Genomic DNA, 23,887 nt, shown 5'->3' with positions numbered 1-23,887 from the left:
CAGTTACTAAGTAAAGTATGTTGACAGTGTTTACTAAAAACAGAATCCTTAAAGTTATATTAGATTGTGAAATGGAACAAAGAACAATTTAGGTAACATCAGGACCCAGGGCCTATAACCAAATTTTAAAAGAAACTGTTGTAACTAAATCTTGCAAGAAACTCCACTGTCATGAACTTTATAAGACCCCTCTCCTTGGCACTCCTCTCTCTCCTCTCTCTCTCTCTCTGCACAGAATGGTGGAACACTGACTGCACTTTCCCAGCCCACTGCCATCTGGAAAAATCGTCTCCTTGTTTGTAAGCCCCTAACTAAACTTATGGGTAACTCCATGCCAGGTGTGTTCTCTGGTCTTGGGTCTAATCTGGGTTGGCAGATTTGGTGTGCCAGCTGGGAGACCAAGGAACTGCCAGCAGTAATGGGGGGAATCTGTGAAACGTCCATGTGGGGAGAGTGGCAGTCTTTCTGGACAAGAGGGGGCCACCAAGGGAGCTCCCACTCAGCAGCTGGGGGTAATGTGAGGATGCTGCCATGCTGGTGGAAGGAGCCTGGACACTTCCAGCCACGTTGAGGGGGGTGGTGGGCATGTGCGCTTTCAAGTCAGTTTGTCAGACATCCCCAGAGGCCACAGGGTGCAGGGCATGCCTAGAAAAGACCTATAGTAAATTTGAAGTTGATGCAAAATCTTGAAGAACACACCAGCAAAAAAATCCAATGGCATATTTAAATTCTTATACAACAGGGCCAAGGAAGATTTAACCCAAGAATGCAAGAATGGTTCAATATGAAAAAATTAACCAGTAATGACTCACTATAAAGCTTTAGGGATTAAAACTCTATGGTAGTAGTGAAACACCAGACAAGGAGAAAATTGGAAAAGAAAGAGAGCAAAGAATATACAGTCAATAGTCAAATAATCTTTGAAATGGACCAAAGGCAATTCAAGGGAGGAAGCATAGTTTTTAAAACAAACGGTGCTAGAAAATGCAACGCAAAATGTAAAAAAATGGAACTCGAACATAGACTTTACAACTTTCACAAAAATTCACTCAAAAACTATCATAAATCTAGAATTAAAAAAGAGCACAACTTCTACCACATAAATCATGGGAGAAAATTTAGGTGATGATGAATATGGCAATAACATTTTATACCACATACCAAAAGCATGATTTGTGTTTTTTTAAAAAAAAGATAAATTTGACTTTATTAAAATAAAAAAAAGAGAACACTTTGTTCTGCAATAGACACTGTTAAGAAAATGAAGAGATAAGCTACAGCCTGGGATGAAATATGTGCATAAGTTTTCTATAAACTAGAAGTTCTCTAATGAAAATGTTTGAAAATACTCTATAAAAAAGCAAAGTAACATGCAACATTAGTTCAAGAATGAAAAACAAATGTAATCCCATGAATTGCTGCAGATACTCCTTTTGAGAAAATCCAATACACTTTCACGATTAAAAGCAAACAAACAAAGCAAAGAATGCATAGCAAGCATCATACTCAATGGTGAAAGAATAAATGCTTTCATGATAATATCAGGGATAAATCAAAGATGCCTACTTTCATCACTGCTATTCATCATTGTCTTGGATGTTCTGGCCAGAGCAATTTGGCAAGAAAAAGAAAAAGCATCCAGATTGGAAAGGAAGAATTAAACGCTATATGCAGATGACATGATTTATATATTAAAAACCCACCACAAGAAAGAGGCAAACTTATTCATTGTTGGTGGCAATGTAGAAAGGTAGAACCACTCTGAAAGACAGTGTGGAGGTTCCTCAGGAAGCTGAGTGTAGATTTGCCACATGACCCAGTTATTCCATTGCTAAGTATATACTCAGAGGAACTGACAGTTAAGACACAAATGGACATTTGTTAATCAGTGTTTATTGTGGCATTACTCAAGATTCCCAAGAGATGGAAACAGCCCAACTGTCCATCAGTGGACAAGTGGATAAACAAACTGCATTATATACACATGATGGAATGTTATGCAGCTGTAAGACAGAACAAAGACATGGAACACAATAATGTGGAGAACATTATGTTGAACAAAGTTAGCCAAAAACAAAAGGACAAATACTGTATGGTCTCACTAATATGAACTAAAATTAATGAGTAAACTTTGAGACTTAAAAGCTGATAACACATGTTACCAGGAGATAGAAAAAGGGTAGAGATCAGGCATTTGAGGCTGAAAGACTACAGAATGTTCAGCAGGATTGATTGTAGAGATCCAGAAATAGCATAATACAGTGTGATGGTAGCACAATATTAGAAGTACACTGAACAAAGACATCTGTGAATAAAGCTGAAATAGCTGGGATAGGAGAATGTATGACACCAGAGGTAAAGACAGATGATAAAGACTGGGATTGTGTAACTTGGAAAAAACTGGAATGGCCAATGACTGTCACTAAATGTACAACTATGAACATGTTTTTACATGTGGTAGAGCAAATATATGTCAACCCATGCAGAGTGTTGAAAAAAGGGATGGTGTTTGGGAAAAAACATAAAGCAAACTGGGTCTATGGTCAACAGTAACTTTGCAATATGCTTCCATTAAATGTAACAAAGGGAATATACCAGAGCTAAATGTGCCTGAGAGGGGGATATAAGGAAGGGATACGGGATTCTTGGAAGTGGTGTTGTTTTCTGTTGTTACTATCATGCTGTATTTATGACATTTTAGTTTTCTTTCTATTCTCTTTTTTGTTCACTAAGAAAAACCTGTTTTTGTAAAAACCCTCCACAATTCACAAAAATACAATTAGTTATAATAAAAAATGTCACCAAAGTTGCACAAAAATCTGTTATTTCTCTACTACAACAGCAAATAATCTTAAAGGGAAATGAATAAAAACTACTTTTACAATAGCATAAGAAAGAGCAAAATAGTTAGGAAGAAATCTAATGAAAGATGTGCAACCTTTGTAACCTGAAAACTAAAATTTTGCTGAGATACCTAAAAGGAAGGGGACCTTCAGAAGACATTTTAGGAAGCTAATATGAATGAAAACATATTTACCACCATTACTGGTTCATGAGAAATTTTTAAACATTATGGTTATGCCCACTGAAAACATGAGCAAAAATAAGAAAATTTAAAAATATTTTTGAGAAGTTAATTTTCACTAAGCGCAAGAAATTAACATTACAATAAATACAGGATTTGTAATAAATACAATTATAAACTTGAAATGTTTTATTTCTAATTTCACTTAGTTCTCAATGTTTCAATAAATTTCAACTAACAATGTTGCAGAAAAACTGCCATTAACAATCAACAGTAGTAAATGAACAAATATAAAAATATTCTCACATGTGGGAGAACAAATAAATGTCAACCATGCAGAGTGTTGGAAAAGGGATGGTATTTGGGAAAAAAATAATCAAAGCAAACTGGAGTCTATGGTCAACAGTAACATTGTAATATGCTTCCATTAAATGTAACCAAGGCAATATACCAAAGCTAAATGTGTATGAAAGGGGGAAATAAGGGATGGCTATGGGATTCTTGCTAGTGGTGGTGTTTTCTGTCCTTACTATTATATTGTATGACATTTTATTTTTTCTTTTTATTATCTTTATTAGTCACCAAAGATAAAAAACACAACTTTTTCATAATAGTATGTTCAAGTGCTGACTTTGGTGATAAATGCACAACTATATGATGATACCTTGAACAACTGATTGTACATGGTGGATTATTGTAAGTTATGTGAATATAAATATAAAATTGTAGGAAAAAATATAAATGGGGTAAAAGTGCTGAAGAAAACATGGAGAGAGGGATGTACCTATTTAATGTTGTTGAGGCAGAATGGTATAGACTTCCTGGAGGTCACTGTGGTGGTGCCACAAAAAGCTAAGTTTGTGGGGTCATAAGATCCTGCAACCTCATTATGGGGTATGTACTTGGAAGATCCGAAGACAGAGACATGAATGGATGTTTGCACATTGATGTTTATGGAGGCAGTATTCATGATTTGCAGTGGATTGAGGTGGCCTAAGGGTACACTGAATGAGGAACAGAATGGTGAACTGTGGTGTATGCATACAATGGAATATTGAGCAACTGTGAGAAGGAGTGAAGTTGTGAGACAGGTAACAAGGTGAATGGCAACTGTAGGCAGCATTTTGAATGAAGTAAGCCAGAAACAAAGGCAAACACTATAATGCGTCAGCAATATGGACTAACTACAGTGTACAAACTCAGAATTGAATCTCAAGGCACAGCCTAACAGGGAAATGATTATTGTAATGGTCCCTAGATTGTAAATTCTTACAGCAGTCAAATCTATTCCTGAATTATAATGGCTGTCTCCAAACTCTGAGATGTTGATCCCTTGGTGTATAACCTGATTAGTCTCTGGATTATTGGGTATCTGTGTCACACCTGAAACTAAGAGCTAGAGCTCAGCAGGTATGAATGTCAGTGTTAATGCATACAGTAACTGTTAAAAAAAAAAAGCTGAAAAAGAGCCCAGACTTCAATTAGAGATATGAATGAAGCAGATCTGGTTAAGACTAGGGCAAATAGGGCCAAAAGGTAAAGGTTGAAGCTGTGTGTGAAAACTTCAACTTCCATGTGAGACCAAGGAAAGAGATGTTTACTTGCTGTAGGATCTATATTTTCTAAACTATATAACTTCTACAGTCAGTTTGTTCAAACACATTTTACATGGAAGTTTGACTAGGAAGTGAGATATGGTAAGTCTGTATAGGTTAAAGTGAAATAGCAGCACATCCCAAAGTAATTTGAGTGGATAATAAAAGTATATATTTGGGGTCCCCCTGAGGAGTTGGGGAGGATGCGGAGGTATTGGACTTCCTCACTGGATTGCCGCCCTGGTGGACATTCTTATGCACTATATAGATAACCCTTTTTAGGCTTTAATGTATTGGAAGAGCTAGAGGTAAATACCTGAAACTACCAAAGTCCAACCCAGTAGCCTTGACCCTTGAAGATGATTGCATAACAATGTAGCTTTCAAGGGGTGATTGTGTGATTGTGAAAGCCTTGTGGATTGCCCACCATTTATCCAATGTATGGATGGATGAGTAGAAAAATGGGGACAAAAACTTAAATTGGCTGGGATGGGGGGATGGTTTGGGTGTTCTTTTTTACGTTTATTTTTTATTCTTATTCTGATTCTTTCTGGTGTAAGGAAAGTGTTCAAAGATGGATTGGGGTGATAAATGCACAACTATGTGGTGGTGCTGTGAACAGTTGATTGCACGCCATGGATGACTGCACGGTGTGTGAGTGTATCTCAATAAAACTTAATTAAAAAAATTAACAGAATGGGCAGGGCAAGATGGTGGAGCGGTGAGCTGTGGAGTTAATCACTCCTCTAGGGAAGATGGTAATTAGCCAGGAACTGCATGAAACAGCATTTTCAGGGTCTCCCGGGATGAGTCACGCATCAGACAACAGACTGGAATGGGTGGAACAGCTGAGATCCCAAACTTGTAAGTTCCCTGGCCACGGGTCTCATGTCTCTCGCTGCCCAGAATTAACAAATTAATTAATTAGCTTTTGAAGTTGGGGGACTTCAGGGTGCTAGAGAAGGGCTAGGCTCTGGGAAGGGGGGGCACATAGAAGTGGACACCCTTTCCTTCGCACCAACACTTCTTGTTCTTTTTTTCTACAATTTGTCCCTTTTCTTTACTTGCTCTCTGACCCCTTATCATTTAACACTTCAATAGTCCCCTGGTAAGGGCCAATGAAAAGTGTTGGAGAGTAACTATCCAGACAACAGCCTAAAGCACTAGGCAAAGCTAGGGAGCTGGGGAAGAGCCTTAAAAATGGATTTTTTTTTCCTTTCCCTTTTCTTCCTCTTTTTTGTGAAAATACCTATTTCAAGTAGCTTTTTACAGAAAGCTGAGCTCCTGGAAGGGGAGGAGCACAAAAAAAGGGGCACCCATTAGATGGCTCCAAAAAGGCTTGGTATTTTTTCTGCATCTTGTTTATTTTCCTTTATCAGTCTCTGACTCCATTATCTTTTTACACTTCAATAGCCCCCTGGAAAGGGTGGAATTAAAGCTCTTGGACAGTAACTATACAGCTTAAAGCACTAGGCAAGGCTTGAGGTCAGGGGAAGAGCCTTAAAAGGGGATTTCTTATTTTTTTTTCTCTCTCCCTTTTATTTTAAAAAAATATTCTAAGCATGATACAGAAAGCATCAGGTATTTGCAACTGACCTCTGCAAGGGGGAGCTGAGAAAGGTCTGACATAAAAAGCAATGTACCAAAAAACCAACATGGAGGCTAGGTGAGACAGGGCTAAGGAACACCTCCATGGAAAACACTAGATAAGGACCAGAGAGTGACCCAGAGTACCGGTTACAGTGATGTGCCAGCTGGACAAGATCTGCTAGTTCCCAGGGGCTGTATACTTGGTGAAACTGCGAGTCTGCATTCTGAAACAAGTGAGTAAGCTGGCTGGAAGTCCCACAGCCATGTGGCAATCTGGGGAAGCCAGGGTTTGGCGTCTGGAGACCAAAGGGCTCTTTTAATTAAAAAAAAAAAAAAGATAAATAAAAGGGAAAAACCCAGGAGCAGCTGCAGGTGCAATTGTGGGAACCACACAGTAAAACACAGCAAGAGGGGGCTGGGCCGGCCTCTCAGTGTCTGGCCTGGAAGATAGCCCGCTGCAGATATCTCTGAGACCGGGGGAATGGAGGTAAGTGCCAGAAGCCGAATGAAACCCTGCGACTAGCAGCTCGCTCCAGGGAGGGCTGGATAAACTCCTGCTTGAGGCCGTGCCCACAGCCCAGAGCCCCGCCAGTTGTCCCGGAGCTGGGAAGGAGGAACTGTGCAAGGAGGGGGGTGTGGAGACACCCCATTTGGACATTTTTGCATCAGGCTGAAAGCAAGCCAGCTGGGCCCGGCGGCCTGGGGCTTCCCTTGAGGGATGGCGCGCACTGATGACGTAGCACAGCATTCCCTCCAGAGGTCCTGGAGGATTGCAGCTGGGCGGGGTGACCCACTTGGAGATTCCAGGGACACTACACAAAGTCCGGTGGTTTGTGGGACAGTGAGAGAGAGGGGCTGGGGCTGAAATGAAATGAAGGCTTGAACTCCTGCCTTGAATCTCTGGGAACCGGGGGGATTTGAATATTGAGGTTGTCCTTCCTCCCTGGCCACGTGTACAAGAACCCTGCTTTCAGGGAGGATGGCTCCAGCAACACACCCAGGCTGAGTTCTCCGGCTGGACCCCACAAGAATCATTTCCCCACATACTGCAGGGACAAGGTGGAGAACTGACTTGAGAGGTATAGGTGACTCACAGATGCCATCTGCTGGTTAGAGAAAGTGTACATCACCAGTGTTTCTGAAAAATTAGGGTTTTTTTTTTTGTTCACAAATTGAAAGAACCCTGTCTAGCAGAGCAAATGCCAAGAGGCCAAAAACAACAGAAAATCTCAATGCATATGAAAAAAATAGACAATATGGAGAATCCAACTCCAAACATACAAATCAAGTTATCAGAAGAAACAAAGTTCCTCACAGAATTAATCAAAAGAAATGCAATCAAGGAACAAAAACATGGCAAAGGATTTAAAGGACATCAAGAAGACCATGGCCCAGGATATAAGCTACATAAAGAAGACCCTAGAAGAGCATAAAGAAGACATTGCAAGAGTAAATAAAAAAATAGAAGATCTCATGGAAATAAAAGAAACTGTTGGCCAAATTAAAAAGACTGGATTTTCACAATACAAGACTGGAGGAAGCTGAACAACATCTCAGTGTCCTAGAAGTCCACAGAACAGAAAATGAAAGTACAAAAGAAAGAATGGAGAAAAAAATTGAAAAAATCAAAATGGAGCTCAGGGAAATGATAGATAAAATAAAGTGTCCAAACCTAAGACTCGTCGTCCCAGAAGGGGAAGAGAAGGGTAAAGGTCTAGAAAGAGTATTCAAAGAAATTGTTGGGGAAAACTTCCCCAACTTTCTACACAATATAAATACAAAAAGCATAAATGCCCCATGAACTCCAAATATAATAAATCCAAATAAACCCACTCCAAGACATATTGTGATCAGATTCTCAAATACTGAAGAGAAGGAGCAAATTCTGAAAGCAGCAAGAGAAAAGCAATTCACCACATACAAAGGAAACAACAGAAGACTAAGTTGTGACTACTCAGTGGCCACCATGGAGGCAAGAAGGCAGTGGCATGACATATTTAAAATTCTGAGAGAGAAAAATTTCCAACCAAGAATACTTTTTATCCAGCAAAATTCTCCTTCAAATTTGAGAGGAGAATTTTTCACAAACAAATCCTGAGAAACTTTGCCAATAAAAGACCTGCCCTACTTCAGTTTCTAAAGGAAGCCCTACCAACAGAGAAACAACAGAAAGGAGAAAGAGATGTAGAGAATTTTAACAGAAATATATAGTACCTTACATCCCAAAGCACAAGGACACTCATTTTCCTCTAGTGATCACGGCTCTTTCTCCAGAAGGGACCATAAGCTGAGACACAAAACAAGCCTCAAGAAATTAAAAAGAAAAAAATTTGAATATCCTCAAAGCACATTCTTCAACCACAATGGAATACAAATAGAAGTCAATAATTTTTGAACTGTAACTCCACTATTTACTTCCTACATGATATAAATTACACAAACTCTAATGACAAATCAGTGGTTTTGAACTCAATGTAAAATATGCAATTTTAGACAACTATATAAAGGTAGGGGAATGGAGGAGTATAGGATCATAGTTTATGTGTCCTATTGAAGTGAAAGTGGTATCAAAGAAAAACAAGATTTATATGGATTTAAGAGGTTAATTTTAACCTCCACAGCAAACACGAAGAAATTATCAGAGAATATAACCATAGAGTTGAAATGTAGAGTTTGGGTTAAGATAAATGGGGGAAGGGGCAATGGGGAGTTAAGAAATGAGGGTGGAGTTGCTGTTTGAGGTGAAGGGAAATTTCTAGTAATGGGTGGTGGGAAAGAGCATTACAACATTCTAAAGGTGATTAACCCCACTAATGGAAGGCTAGGGAGGGGGTGGAATGGGAAGATTTGGGCTGTATATATGTTTCCACAACTAAAAAAAAGTCTAAATAGATTATTGGATGCCAAGGATGAACTTGGATGGAATTAGAGGATAGCGGACAGGTGGCTCAAAGGGACACAGTTGAGACATAGGTAAAGGAAATATAAAATGTAAGCTTTGTGTCATTGTTGAATCTTTTGTACTTCTGAGCTGCACTTAATGGGATTGCATAAAAGAATGTTCTTGTTCATGGGAAGTGTATACATTAATTATAGTGTATGTTCAAGGATGTATGCAGCTAGCTCTCATATGTTCAGAAGACAGAGCAATAGATGATGGATGATAAGGAGGGAGGGAAAGAAATAGTGATGTGACAGCATGTTAAGGTTGGTGGATTGAGCTATTGGGGGAGGGGGGTCAGGGTATGATGGAATTCTTTGTATGGGGTTAGTATTGTTTTTGCAACTGTTCCTATAACTGTGAATTTATTTCAAAATGAAGTAAAATAAAATAAAATAAAAAAGCAATGTACCCAGTGGGGGAGACAGTTCCCTGAAGGGGATACCTTCCCCAAGGAAAAGGGGATGTGGTCCAGCTCAATAGGCAGCCCTCCAAGAACTCAGATCCCAGGATCTGCAAATCAGAAACCACCTTCAGTCAACAAGGCTCCCAGTAGTAACAGAGTCAGCTGGAAAACTAAAGGCCCTGCAACTCTTTCTGCTGGTGGGGAAGTTGCGGGCTGGCAAGCACCAACTGCTGGACAGGATAGGAAAAACACAGAGCCTAACCCTCACAGGAGGGTCTCATCCTCAGGGAAACTCCATATCCTCCTCCTGAGGCCAGGGCCTCTAGGGATTGGGAAAAACTGACTGGAGTCAACCATATCTGAGGAGACCATGTCACAAAAAGGCTACATATAGGCAGGGCAAGAAACAGAAAACCAAGAGGTGAAAATACTGATCAACAAAATAGAACCTAAGTTAGAGGTCCAGAATAAGTTGAACTGAACACCAAAGGATAGAGAAAAAAGCCAACCAAGAAGAAATCCCTAGTTAAGAGAGTGAGAATGAGTACCAGAATAAACTAATCAAGGAAATCAGATGCCTAGACAACTTAATGTAAAGAGCCATACTAGGAAACATGAAAATATGGACCAGCCAAAGGAACAATAGTTCAATTGAGGCAACTAATTAAAGATGTTCAAACAAATCTAAATAAATTCAAAAAAATCAACTCAATGAATTTAGGGAAGATATGGCAAAAGAGATGAAGGATATAAAGAATTCATAAGCTTGAAAAAACAAATGGCAGAACTTAAGGGACTGAAAAGCACAATAGAAGAGATGAAAAACACAATGGAGGGCACAACAGTAGATTTCAACACACAGTGGATAGGGTCAGTGAACTGGAAGACAAGACATTTGAATTCATAAACATAAAAGAACAGATAGTAAAAAGAATGGAAAAATACAAGCATGGTGTCAGGGAGATTAATGAGCAGAAGTGCAGAAAGTGTTACAAGTGTCCCAGAAGGACAAGAGAAGAGAACAGGGGCAGAAAGAATAACAGAAAAAATACTCACTGAAAATTTCCCAACTCTTATGAAAGACAGAAAATTACAGATTCAAGAAGTACAGCTTACCCCAAACAGAATAGATCCCAATAGACCTACTCAAAGAAACTTACTGATAGGATTGTGAATGTCAAAGACAAAGAGAATTCTGAAAGCAGCAAGAGAAAAGCAATCCATCACACACAAGAGAAGCTTGATAAGACTATGTACAGATTTGTTAAGAGAAACCATGAAGGTAAGACAGTGGTATGATATATTTAAGATACTGAAAGAGAAAAACTGCCAATCAAGAATTCTATATCTGGCAAAAATGTCCTTCAAAAATGAGGAAACAGGGCAAACCCCAGCCACTACAGACTACAAGTGGTGGGTCTATGGTTCTTTTCTGTAGGATCTTTTCATCTTTTCTGCATTTGAAATTTTTCAAAATGAAATGCTGGGAGAATAACTGTGTGGGAAAGAGATGGGGAATAAAGGTGGTGCGTATGCATGTGTGTAGCTCATGGTATAAAGATGAGGCATGTGATGTCATACACAGTACCCACAGAGGGGACAAAAAAGAAGTACCCAAGGTGGGAACCCTGCCTGGGTTACAGGATAGGAAAGAGAAGCAGGTGAGAGCAGAGACTGTGGGGAGAGGACAGCAGATCCAACTGCCTCAGGCCTGAAGGGACCACAGGTGCACTCGTCTGGAGAGACCTCTGTGGCCAGGCTGAGGACACATGTCATCACCAACCATTCTCTTCAGGCACTGAGGCCTGGATGTTTCTTCTCTGACACAACATATTCTTTCCTAATCATGAAATCATGTATCTCTATTTACTGTTGACCTCCTTCATCTCTCTTAATATTTTACAATTTTGTTCCTAAGAGGTCTTGCATAACTTTGGTTACATTAATCTGTATATATTTGCTATATTTTGAAAGCATATACATTTTCTAGTTTGTGACATCAAGATACAGAAATGCAAATGATTGTCTATATTATTCTTATAGTCACTTACTTTGTATCCTAATATTTTCCAGTAGATTCTTTTGAGTTCTCCGTGTAAATTAAAATATAATAAACAAATTTATTTCTTCCTCCCCAAATCTTATGCCTTTACTTTCTTTTTCTAATCTTTTTTGCTCTCCCTAAGGACTGACAATATAATGTTGAATAGATTTCTTACAGAGCATCCTATTCTTATATCTTGTCCCTGGCATTAAAGAGAATATGGTCAATGGTCTAGGATTGTGTTTTCTGTAGATATTTATCTTTAAATCAAAGTAGTAACCTTTGTTTCCTAATTTACTAAGACGTGTTTTTCAAACTAAATTGATGTTCAATTTTATCAGAATGTTTTATTGACTCTTATTGAGTTAAATGTATTAGTATTTTTCCTTTTTTAAATGTTTTCGCAGTAATAACATATTGATTTTCTGCTATTAAATTATCTTTGTGTACCTGAGAGAAACATAATTGGTTAAGAGGCATTCTACTTTTTATGCACTGACAAACTCATTTTGTAATATTTTATTAGCTTTTGAAAGTTTGTTTCCAAATGGTTGGTGGCACCTGCTAGACGGTTGTTGTGGAAAAGAAATAAAGTCATATCCTAGCCATAGCCAACTGAGGTGAAGGTTAACAGGGAAAGGAGAAGAGAGAACTGAATGCCTTAGATGGAAGAGCCTGGTGCAAAAAATAGATGGAGGGATTAAGGTCTTGCCAAGCTTCTCTATAAATCAGGGAAATAAGGAAGAAAGTACATGTCCAGGGCTATATATATGCTCAGAAAATACCAGGAGAATATTTCTCTTGGTTTGTTTTATTTCATTTTGGTTTTGGATCTAGACATTTATGGAAATATCTTTCTAATAATTGCTACCCAGTAAGGAAATCTGACAAAAAATTCAATGACCACACATGATGTATATGTTTCTAAAAATAGTTTAGAAAAGTCACGAACAACTACAGACAAGCAGCAACAGAAACATAGGGAGGGGAGATAAACAGATTCCCCCATTATAATAATCAAAATTTTCAGTTTTCAAAAATAATTAGGAGCCATGCAAAGAAATAAGAAGGTATGGCCAATTTTTAGGAAGACTAAGAAGGAACTAACAGACACTGTCTACAAAGAAGCACAGACACTGGATTTACTAGACAATTACTAAATTTATCTCTGAAATATTCTAACAGATCTAGTGAAATCATAGGCAAAGAAATAAAAGAAACCAGAACAAGAGTGTTTTACTCAATAGGGAATATCTATAAAGGGAAAGAAATCATAAAAAGAAAAAAAACTCTGATGCAGAGGAGTACAGTAACTGAAATTAACATTTCACTAGAGACCTACAAGAAAAGATTAGAGCATTCAAAATAAAAGCAAACAAAAGCAATTCAGAATATTTGGAGACAATATTGTCTAATGTGAGGCTCAAAAATGAAGGAAGAAAAGTACAGCCTGTGGGATATCATCAAGCTTACAAAATTTGCATACACATGTGCAAGAAAAACAGGAAATTAAGAGGTAGACAGAATATGTGGGAAAATGAACAAAACATCCCAAATTCAATGAAAGCCAGTATCTATACATTGAAGAAGCCGAATGAACTTCAAGGATGATGAATTCAATAATATTCAGATGTATTATAATCAAAATGTTACAAGACAAAGTCAAAGAGAATTTTGAAAGAAACAAGAGGGCAGTGTCTCATCAGATTATTGGGTTCCTTGATAACATTAGCAGCTGATTTCACAGCAGTAACATACAAAGTAGAACAGCATAAAACTATCAAACAAAAATTTTACATCCAGGAAAAAGAAAATTCTACAATATAAAAGAGGACTTAAAATATTCATAGATAAACAAAGGTGAATGAGTTTGGTGCTAGCATTCCTTCCCTACAAGAAATGCCAAAGGAAGTCTTTCAGACTCACAAGGTAAAACATAGGAGAAAAACTAAGGAACCTTGAGTTTGGTAATACCTTTTTATACACAACATAAAAAACATCAGAAGATTTGTGTAAGAAAACAGAAGTTGGACTTATTTATTATTAAAGCTGTTCTACAAAAGAAACTGTAAGAAATGGAAGATAATATACATACTGGGAGGAAATATAATCAAAGCATATATCCCATAAAGATTTGTATCCAAAATACACAAGGAACACTTAAAACTCAAGAATAGCAAAACAAACCACCCGATTTTAAAATGTACAAAAGCTCTGAAGAGATACCCCCACAAGCAGATATACAGATGACAAATAACATGATTAGATTCTCATCATGTCATTAGCAAAATGAAAATTTAAAGAAATGGGTTACCACTACAAACCTACTCAAATGGTTAAAATCCCAAAATCTTAGAACTCCAAATATAGGGGAGTATGAGGAGCAACAGAAACACACATTCACTGCTGGGAATGTGAAATGGTACAGTCATTTTCAGACAGTTTGGCCATTTCTTGCTACAAAGGAGAGGCCAGGCCTGCCTAAAATTGTGCCAAAGAGCCTCTTCCCAAATGCCTCTTTGTTGCTCAGATGTTGCCCTCTCTCTCTAGCTAAGCCAACTTGGCAGGTGAAAGCACTGCCCTCCCCCATACATGGGATCTGACACCCAGGGGGCTGAATTCCCCTGGCAATTTGGAATATGACTCTGGGGAAGGACTCTAGACCGAGCATCATGGGATGGAGAACATCTTGACCAAGAGGGGGATGTGAAATGAAATGTTTCAGTGACTGAGAGATTCCAAAAGGAGCTGAGAGGTCACTCTGGTGGGCACTCTTACACACAATATGGATAACCCTTTTTAGGTTCTAATGAATTGGAATAGCTAGCAGTGATTACCTGAAACTATCAAACTGCAACCCAGCACCCTTGAATCTTGAAGACAATTGTATAAAGGTGTAGCTTATGAGGGGTGACAATGTGATTGGGAAAGCCATGTGGATCACACTCCCCTTTCTCCAGTTTATGGATGGATGAGTAGAAAAATGGGGACAAAAAACAAAACAGAAACAAAAACAAAACAAAACAAAACACCCAGTGTTCATTTTACTTTAATTGTTCTTTTTCACTTTAATTTTTATTCTTATTACTTTTGTGTGTGTGGTAATGAAAATGTTCAAAAATTAATTTTGGTGATGGATGCACAACTATATGGTGTTATTGTGTACAATTGCATGCTTTGTATGACTGCATGTGAATACATATCAATAAAATTGAATTATTAAAAAAACAAAAACAAAAAGAACAAAGGAAAGAATGGGAAAAAAATCAAAGAAATCAAAATGGACTTCAGGGATATGATAGATAAAATAAAACATCCAAATATAAGACTAATTGGTGTCCCAGAAGGGGAAGAGAAGGATAAAGGTCTAGAAAGAGTATTCAAAGAAATTGATGGTGAAAACTTCCAAAACCTACTACACAAAGCATAAATGCCCAGTGAACTCCAAATAGAATAAATCCAAATAAACACACTCCAAGACATATTCTGATCACACTGTCAAATACTGAAGAGGAGCAAGTTCTAAAAGCAGCAAGAGAAAAGCAATTCACCACATACAAAGGAAACAGCTTAAGATGAAGTAGTGACTACTCAGTGCCACCATGGAGGTGAGAAGGCAGTGGCATTACATAGTTAAAATTCTGAGAGAGAAAAATTGCCAATCAAGAATTCTTTATCCAGCAAAGTTCTCCTTCAAATTTGAGGGAGAGCTTAAATTTTTCACAGACAAACAAATGCTGAGAGATTTTGCTAATAAAAGACCTCCCATACTTCAGATACTAAAGGCTGACCTACTGTCAGACAAACAAAGAAAGGAGAGGGAGAGATGGAGAAAGGTTCAGTAATAAAGAGTTTTAACATTGGTTCATTCAAGGACAATAAGAGAAAGAGAGAAAAAATATATCTGACAAACATAAACCAAAAGATAGGATGGCTGATTCAAGAAATGCCTTCACAGTAATGTTGAATGTAAATGGATTAAATTCCCCAATTAAAAGATATAGATTGGCAGAATGGATCAAAAATATGAACCATCAATATGTTGCATACAAGAGTCTCATCTTAGACACAAGGACACAAAGAAATTGAAAGTGAAAGGATGGAAAAAAATATTTCATGGAAGCTACAGCCAAAAGGAAGCAGGAGTAGCAATATTAATCTCAGATGAAATAGACTTTAAATGCAAGGATGTTATGAGAGAAAAAGGTGGCCACTACATAATAATAAAAGAGGCAATTCAACAAGAAGAATTAACAATCATAAATGTTTATGCACCCAATCATGGTGCCACAAAATATATGAGACAAACACTGGCAAAACTAAAGGAAGCAATTGTGGGAGACTTTGACACATCATTCTCTCCTATAGATAGATCAACCAAACAGAAGACCAAAAGGAAACTGAAAACCTAAACAATCTGATAAATGAATTGGATATAACAGACATGTATAGAACATTACATCCCAAATCACCAGGATACACATTCTTCTCTATTGCTCACAGAACTTTCTCCAGGATAGACCATATGCTGGGTCATAAAACAAGCCTCAATAAATTTTAAAAAATTGAAATTACTCAAAGCACATTCTCTGACCACAATGGAATACAATTAGAAGTAAACAGCCATCAGAGACAGAAAATTAACAAATACTTGGAGGTTAAACAACACACTCCTTAACAATCAGTGGGTTAAAAAAGAAATAACAGGAGAAATTGCTAAATATATAGAAATGAATGAAAATGAGGACACAATATATCAAAACCTATGGGATACAGCAAATTGCTCCTGAGGGGGAAGTTTATAGCACTAAATGCATACATCAAAAAGGAAGAAAGAACTAAAATCACAGAACTAATGGAGCAACTGAAGAAGCTAGAAAATGACAGCAAACTAATCCTAAACCAAGTAGAAGAAAAAAGAAAAGCAAGGATTAAAGCAGAAATACATGACATAGAGAACCAAAAAAAAAAAAAAAAAAAAAAAATTGAATCAATAACACCAAGAGTTGATTCTCTGAGGTCAACAAGATTGACAAGCCACTAGCTAGACAGACAAAATCAAAAAGAGAGAAGACCCATGTAAACCAACCAATTAAAAATGGGCAAAAGACTTGAACAGACATCTCTCCAAAGAAGATACACAAATGGCAAAAAAGTACATGACAAGATGCTCAACATCATTTGCCATCATGGAAATGTAATTCAAAACTACAATCAGGTGCCATTGCATACCCATTAGAATGGCTGCTATTTTAAAAAATGGAAAATAAGTATTGGAGATGATGTGAAGAAATAGGAACACTCCTTCATTGCTGGTGGCAAAGTAAAATGGTGCAGCTGCTGAGGAAGACAGTTTGGTGGTTCCTCAGAAAGCTAAGTATAGAACTACTATATGACCAAGAAATCTCACTACTAGGTATATACCCAAAAGAAAAAGGAACTAGAACAGATATTTGCACACCAATGTTCACAGTAGCATTATTCGTAAGTGCCAAAAGATGGGAGCAACCCAAGTGTCCATCAACTGATGAATAGATAAATTAAATGTGGTATACATATACAATGGAATATTATTCAGTCATAAAAAGAAATGAAGTCCTGATATATGCAACAAAATGGATGAACCTTGAAGGCATCATGTTGAGTAAAATAAGCCAGACAGAAAAGGAGAAATCTAGCATGATCTCATTGTTCTGAAACAATTAGCATAAGCAAACTCATGGGGTTAGAGTCTAGAATATAGGTTACTAGGGGATGGAGTGGGGATAGAGAATGGGAAGTTAAGGCTTAAAATGTTCAGAGTTCTATCTGGAATGATGGAAATGTTTCGGTAATGGATGGTGATGATGGCAGCACAACATTAACAATGCAATTAACAGCACTCAAATATATATCTGAATATGATTAAAAGGAGAAATGTTACATTTGGTAAAAGAAAAAAAATTCAAAGAAAAAAATCCTTGGAACTATACTACTACTACTAGCAGTGAACCCCAAGTTAATCCACTGACTTTAATTAATAGTACAATCATAAAAATGTGCTATCAATTGTAACAAATGGTCCAAAGCAGTGCCAGTTGTTAGTGGAGGAGCAGTATATGGGAAGCCAGTATTGTAATGCATGACTGTTCCGTAAACCCACAAATTCTCTAAGTAAAAAAAATATATAGGGCAAAACATTGTATACTGTACAATATTGTCCTCTATCATATTAAGAAACAACAAAAAATACACATATTCCTAAGTCCAATTTTATTCATAAAGAAACTTACCTCAATCTGGCCATGTTCTTTGAAGGAGAGTTTGATATAGGAATTCTCACTACTTTGGAAAGGACCTGGTTCTTTGTTAGGAGGTGCTGGGTGAAGATGAACCACTATTGTGGCACTAAAGAAAGAACAAATTGAATGCATTTTGTTGCCTTTTAAAAATCATTAATTCTATTATTATAAATTATAATATCCTGTATATCACTTTTAAAGTTCTTGTAGAAACAAAGACCATCCTGAAAAGCATCCTTTTTAAACTGTATTAATTTGAAAAGATCTCTACATAACACTTACAAGTTATGAACCATAAAGTTTCAAGTTACTAGCTCTATGGATTAAATAAAAATGTGATTTTAGAAAATAAGTTCAAAGAAAGCCAGCTAAATTTTGGGTGGTGTATGATTAGGGTTTTCCTTCTAGAGAGTCATTGCCAGAAGTTATAAAGGGGCCTGTAACTTCTGCCAAATCATACTACCATAGTCATTTTGAAAACAAAATGTAAAAACTTATCTGTGTTTAAACGGCCAGCTGACAATTCATTAAAATTCCCTTCAAGACTAACATTCTACAATGTCATTTGTTGGAAAATTCACTAAGTCAACAGCATGATTTAGAAAGATACCCAGTAGCAAAAGCAATTCTCAAAATGCTGCTGCTCTTGGAAAACAAACCACCATTATCTTTAGGATTACCATTCCCTGCTATGCTATTAAAAATGCCACCATATTTATTCAGCTTTATAAATCTGTTTTCTTCCCTTTTTTCCCTATATATTGAATACACAGTGCTCTATAAAGATTAGAGAAATCATGAAACTCATAATTCAAAATATTCTGAATATCTAGTTTATAGCATTTTCTTCATGATCAATTATAGATAAGCCTATTACTAAGTTCTACTTTCCGTTGTTTAGACCCACATGTTTGCCTAAATATCACTGTCAGAAGGAAACCACAAGTTTTAGGTCTTTTCAATGTAACACATGCTTTGGTTAGTGAACTCTGGCCAGCCTTGTAAGGACTCTTCCTCTATTACTTTGTGGTAAGCATCAGTAAGTGAGGTGAGCAAATTAGCAGCATAAGCAGAATCACAGGACAGTTGGAAATAAATCACCAAATAAAGCAAAAAACAACAATTAGGATAGGGTCACATGGTCTGGAAAGCTAAATAACCTAAGCCCTACTATCAGATTCTGCCAAAAGAAGTCCAATGAAAAGCTAAATGATACAAAATAACATTTTAAAATTCCACAGTAAGCATTAAAAGATCCATGCCAGTTTTTCCTACATTCATTTATTGAATCATTCAATTATCATATTTATCAAACTTAAAATCCACCAAATGAAAGAAGCATCTGAGTTCAGAGATGTTAGAAGGTGGAAAAATACATATGTTGCAGAATCAATAAGATATGGTAATTGAAGAGGCAGGGTTGGAAACTAAAGAGAAGTCTGAGAAAAGTTAAACTGGAATCGCATTAAATTCCTCCTCACTGGAGATATTTTTAAAAATAAGACATCAATGTGAAGATAAATATTTAAAGTATTTTTTTGTTATTCAGCTTATATTTCCTAGGAACATAGCAGAGAAAGAATTCAAATGATTGGAACGCCTTTAAATTTTACTTTCTATAACTTAATAAGTTAGAGGAAAGTAACATGGCAGAAAACATAAATTATAGGAACCATTAGCTCTAAAAATATATGGTTTATTAATCTTTTCAACATGTTGGTTAGTTTCTTTTATGCCAAACAAGCAATATTTTATGGTGGTTATAACATTAGATTTAAGGCATGCATTGCATTGCCAGTGAAGTACAATCTTTATTTAACTTCTATTAAAGTGTACAATTATGCTAAACTTAAAGAAGTATCTATGCAGGAAAAGATCTCATACCAGCAGTATTTGTTCATATAGCTCCCTGAATTACATGCACTTAAAATACAAGCCCAAATTTGGGGTACACTTGAATAAACAAAAACATGTGAACCTATGGCTTTATATCAGGGTGACCACAGCACCCGGTTTGCTGGGAACAGTCCCATTCTAGACTTGTTGCCCCAGTATTCATGTAATATTCATATATGTTATATAGATGATATTAATATATATTATTCATATAATATTCTATTATTCATATAATCCAATCTTCATATTATTCTTATTCATGTCCCAGCTTGGACCATAACTATTATGATATCTATTTCACGCCGATAGCTGAAAATGTCAAAGTTGAGAAATAAACTTAATGCTAAATTAGAAACTATTTCTCTTAGATGGATAATTTCTGATTTTATATACTGAACAACAGGTACACAGATGTGAAAACAGGTGTCTGTGGAAATATATACAAGGATAGCTAGTCCATATTTCTTTATAATAACCCAAGAATATATTACAGCAAACCTTAGTATTTTATTCATTCTTTAAGAAGGACTTCATACCCCAATGAATCTAAATGTATGAAGACACCTTCTTAAAGTTATTTTCTTCCTGATCATGGACTATTTATAAAACCCCAAAACATTAATATTAGATTCATTCCCACGTATGCAGTCATGGCATAGCAATAAGACAGCTAAGTTAAGCATGATTGGAAATGTGTTTTGACTGTGAATAAAGACTGTAATCTATGGCCCTTACCTTTTCCCAATGCCAGCTGCCTGTTCTTCAATGAACACAATCTGGAAAGAGGAATGGCCATGCAGCATTCCTAGGATGAATTCAACAGAAAACAGGACTTCTGAGACTTGTCAGAAATGCCTGCTTTATCACATTTAATACAGTGTTTTATACCTATCAAGTACTTAATAATGAAAATAATTAAAGAATAATTAAATAATACTGTGATGTCATTTTGCTGTGTGGAAGATCATTAAAGGTTTAAAAGTTTAACTACCTTTAATTTCATAGTGGGTGTATTTTAAAAAATATTTATATGAAAACTTTTTACATACAATATTAACTTATACAGAAAACAAAAATGAAACAGAGAAATCAAAACAATGTTAAGGAGTATTATGGGGTGGTTTTTCTTCTTTATAATTGTTCTTCACCCATACACAAACACACGATTTTTAAAAGAAAATACTGAGATATTTTCCCCTTATTTCTAAATCTAATTTTAAAAATTATACATGACTGCATGTAATGGGTCTAAGGGTTTATCCAAATTTGCCTCATAATATGGCAGTAAAAAATTATATTAAGATTAAATAATTTATAAATACATGGCTTAAAGATAACCCAACCCCAAATGATTATTGTAATAGTCCCTAGATTGTAAGCTCTTACAGCAGTCAACTCTATTCCTGAATTGTAACAGCTATCCCTAAACTTAGAGATGCTGATCCCTTAGTGTATGACTGATTGGTCTCTGGAACAGTGGGTATCTCTGAGACACCTGAAACTTAGAGCTAGACCTCAGCAGATATGAATATCAGTATTAGCACATTCAGCAACTGTTAAAAAAAAAAAGTGGAAAAAGAGCCCAAACTTCAATTAGTGATATGAATGAAGCAGATCTGGTTAAGACTAGGGCAAACTGGGCCAAAGGGTAAAAGTCAAAACTTACTGTGTTTTAAAACTTCAACTTCCATGTGAGACCCAGGGAAGACATGTCTATTTGGTGCAGGATCTATATTTTCTAAACGGTATAACTCTACAGTTGGTTTGTTCAAACACCACAATTACATGGAACTTTGAATAGGAAGTGAGATACAGTAGGTTACTATAGGTTAGAGTGAAATAGTGACACATCCCAAAGTAATCTGGGTATAGAATACAAAATATATTCACAGCCCCCCCCCCCCCAAGGAGCTGGGGGAAGATGTGGAAGTGTTGGATTTCCTCACCTGGACTGGTGTTGATGTCACAAACATTGGGACTGGAGGTTTGATGTGCTGAGCCCTGTATCATGGGACTTGCCCTTATGATGCTTGTTACTGCAAAGGAGAGGCTAAACTTGCATATAATTGTGCCTAAGGATCTCCCCCTGAGTACCTATTTGTTGCTCAGATGTGGCCCTCTGTCTCTTTCTCTAACTGAGCCATTTCAGCAGGTGAACTCACTGCCCTCCCCCCTACATGGGTCCCAACTCCCAGGGGTGTAAATCTCCCTGGCAATGCAGTATATGACTCCCGGGGATGAATCTGGACCTGGCATCATGGGATTGAGAACATCTTCTTGACCAAAAGGGGAAAGTGAAATGAAACAAAATAGTTTCAGTGGCTGAGAGATTTCAAATGGAATCCAGAGGTCACTCTGGTGGACATTCTTATGCACTATATAGATAACACCTCTTAGGTTTTAATGTGTTGGAATAGCTAGAAGTAAACACCTGAATCTATCAAACTCCAAACCAGTAGTCTGGATTCCTGAAGATGATTGTATAATAGCGTAGATACAAGGGGTGACAGTGTGATTGTGAAAAACTTGTGGGTCACACTCCCTTTATCTAGTGTATGGGTGGAGGAGTAGAAAAATGGAGACAAAAACTAAATGAAAAATAGCATGGGATGGGGGGATGGTTTGGGTGTTCTTTTTCACTTTTATTTTTTATTCTGATTCTTTCTGATGTAAGGAAAATGTTAACAAATAGATTGTGGTGATGAATGCATAACTATATAATTGTAGTGTGAATAGTTGATTGTATACCATGGATGATTGTATGGTATGTGAATATATTTCAATAAAACAATTCACTTAAAATAAATATTCAATTTAAATAAATAAATACATACATACATACATAAAAAGGGGGAAAAATGATAACCCAACCCATCCTAAAAAAAGTTTTCTTTCCTGAATGTATATATATTTAAAGAATTAAACAATGTTAACAGTCTAAGGCAAGCATTCTCAATGGGGGTAATGGTACTCCCAAGTGGGCAAAAATTGGTTCTTTGGTGAAAAAAGGTCTCAAATGGTTTGTGGCCCTTTCAGAGGGCCACAGTACAGTATATATATATTTGTGGTATTAAATTTTCATGGGAATAGGGGGTACTTAGGAAAATTAAAATGCAGAAGATAAAGTTTATCTTAGTGGCAACAATGAATTTTATATATACATATAAAGGCACTTCTCCCTAACATGTGGGCAAAAGTGTGCACTGCATAGCAGACATATCCACTTGACTACCAACAACCTGAGAGAAAGGGTTGTTTTGAAAATGTAAAAGACACTTTCAAGGATCCCTTACAACTGATGGGAGAACTACTCCCATATTACATGCAGAACATTTGGGTATAGAGCAGGGTTTGACTGGTGTTGAAAAACGTGATTCTCCAATCCAGTAGCTACACAGACTTTTCCAGAATTGAATGAGGGACAACACCCTACTTACCCTATTTGCATTCCATTCAAAGAGATCAAACGGGACATACAACATTCTGAAAATAAAAACATATTGCATCTATTTGTAGTTTGGCCAGAAAGGAAAAAAGAAAGACAGAAAGAAAATCTTAAGTGATTTAAAACCTAGAACAGATGCAAAAAGGCTGTATCTTACATGATTTTTCAGATCTCCCAAAATGAGTCTACATGTACTGAGACGGATGGCCCAGGCATCAAATTTTATCTAGACAGATAAGAACACCACAAAATATTAATAACATGTTACTGAATGCTGCTCAGATTTTCTTTCTCATGAACTATACAACACTGTTAATCATATGAATCAATATGATTAAGTTGATTACAAATTAAAGAGAAGCAAATCACAATGTAAAGAGAAGCAATGCTATGCACTTCATAAATGTAAGCTACCCCAACGTGATAGGAGTAAGAAAAAACTGGAAACAACCTACACCTGCATTAACAGAGGAGTGGTTAGATAAAGTATACCTCCATACTATGAAATCCATGCAGAGGGTAAAAAGAATAATGAGGTAGAGCTGGATGGACTATCTTAGAACTCCAAGACATGCTGGGAAAAAAGTAATTTGCATATAATGTGATTGTATAATGTACATGCATACATGTATACATATTTACATATATCCCCCTAAACTACATC

General features: G+C 36.7%; 1 protein-coding gene across 1 annotated transcript in view; it reads right to left on the bottom strand.

The window, feature by feature from the left end:
• Nucleotides 1-23,887, bottom strand: part of LOC119530643 — a 46,856-nt gene that overhangs the window by 10,719 nt on the left and 12,250 nt on the right. Inside the window, exons 2-3 of the mRNA XM_037831533.1 lie at nt 20,514-20,554; nt 17,874-17,988 (exon numbers count right to left, since the gene is read on the bottom strand). Coding sequence (XP_037687461.1) covers nt 17,874-17,988; nt 20,514-20,554 — 156 coding nt within the window. The remainder of the gene's footprint in view (nt 1-17,873; nt 17,989-20,513; nt 20,555-23,887) is intronic.

The sequence above is a fragment of the Choloepus didactylus genome, chromosome 3 (assembly GCF_015220235.1).
Source record: "Choloepus didactylus isolate mChoDid1 chromosome 3, mChoDid1.pri, whole genome shotgun sequence".
Lineage (NCBI taxonomy): Eukaryota > Metazoa > Chordata > Mammalia > Pilosa > Megalonychidae > Choloepus > Choloepus didactylus.
The sequence above is the reverse complement of the archived record's forward strand: the minus strand, read 5'-3'. Positions and strand labels throughout refer to the sequence as shown.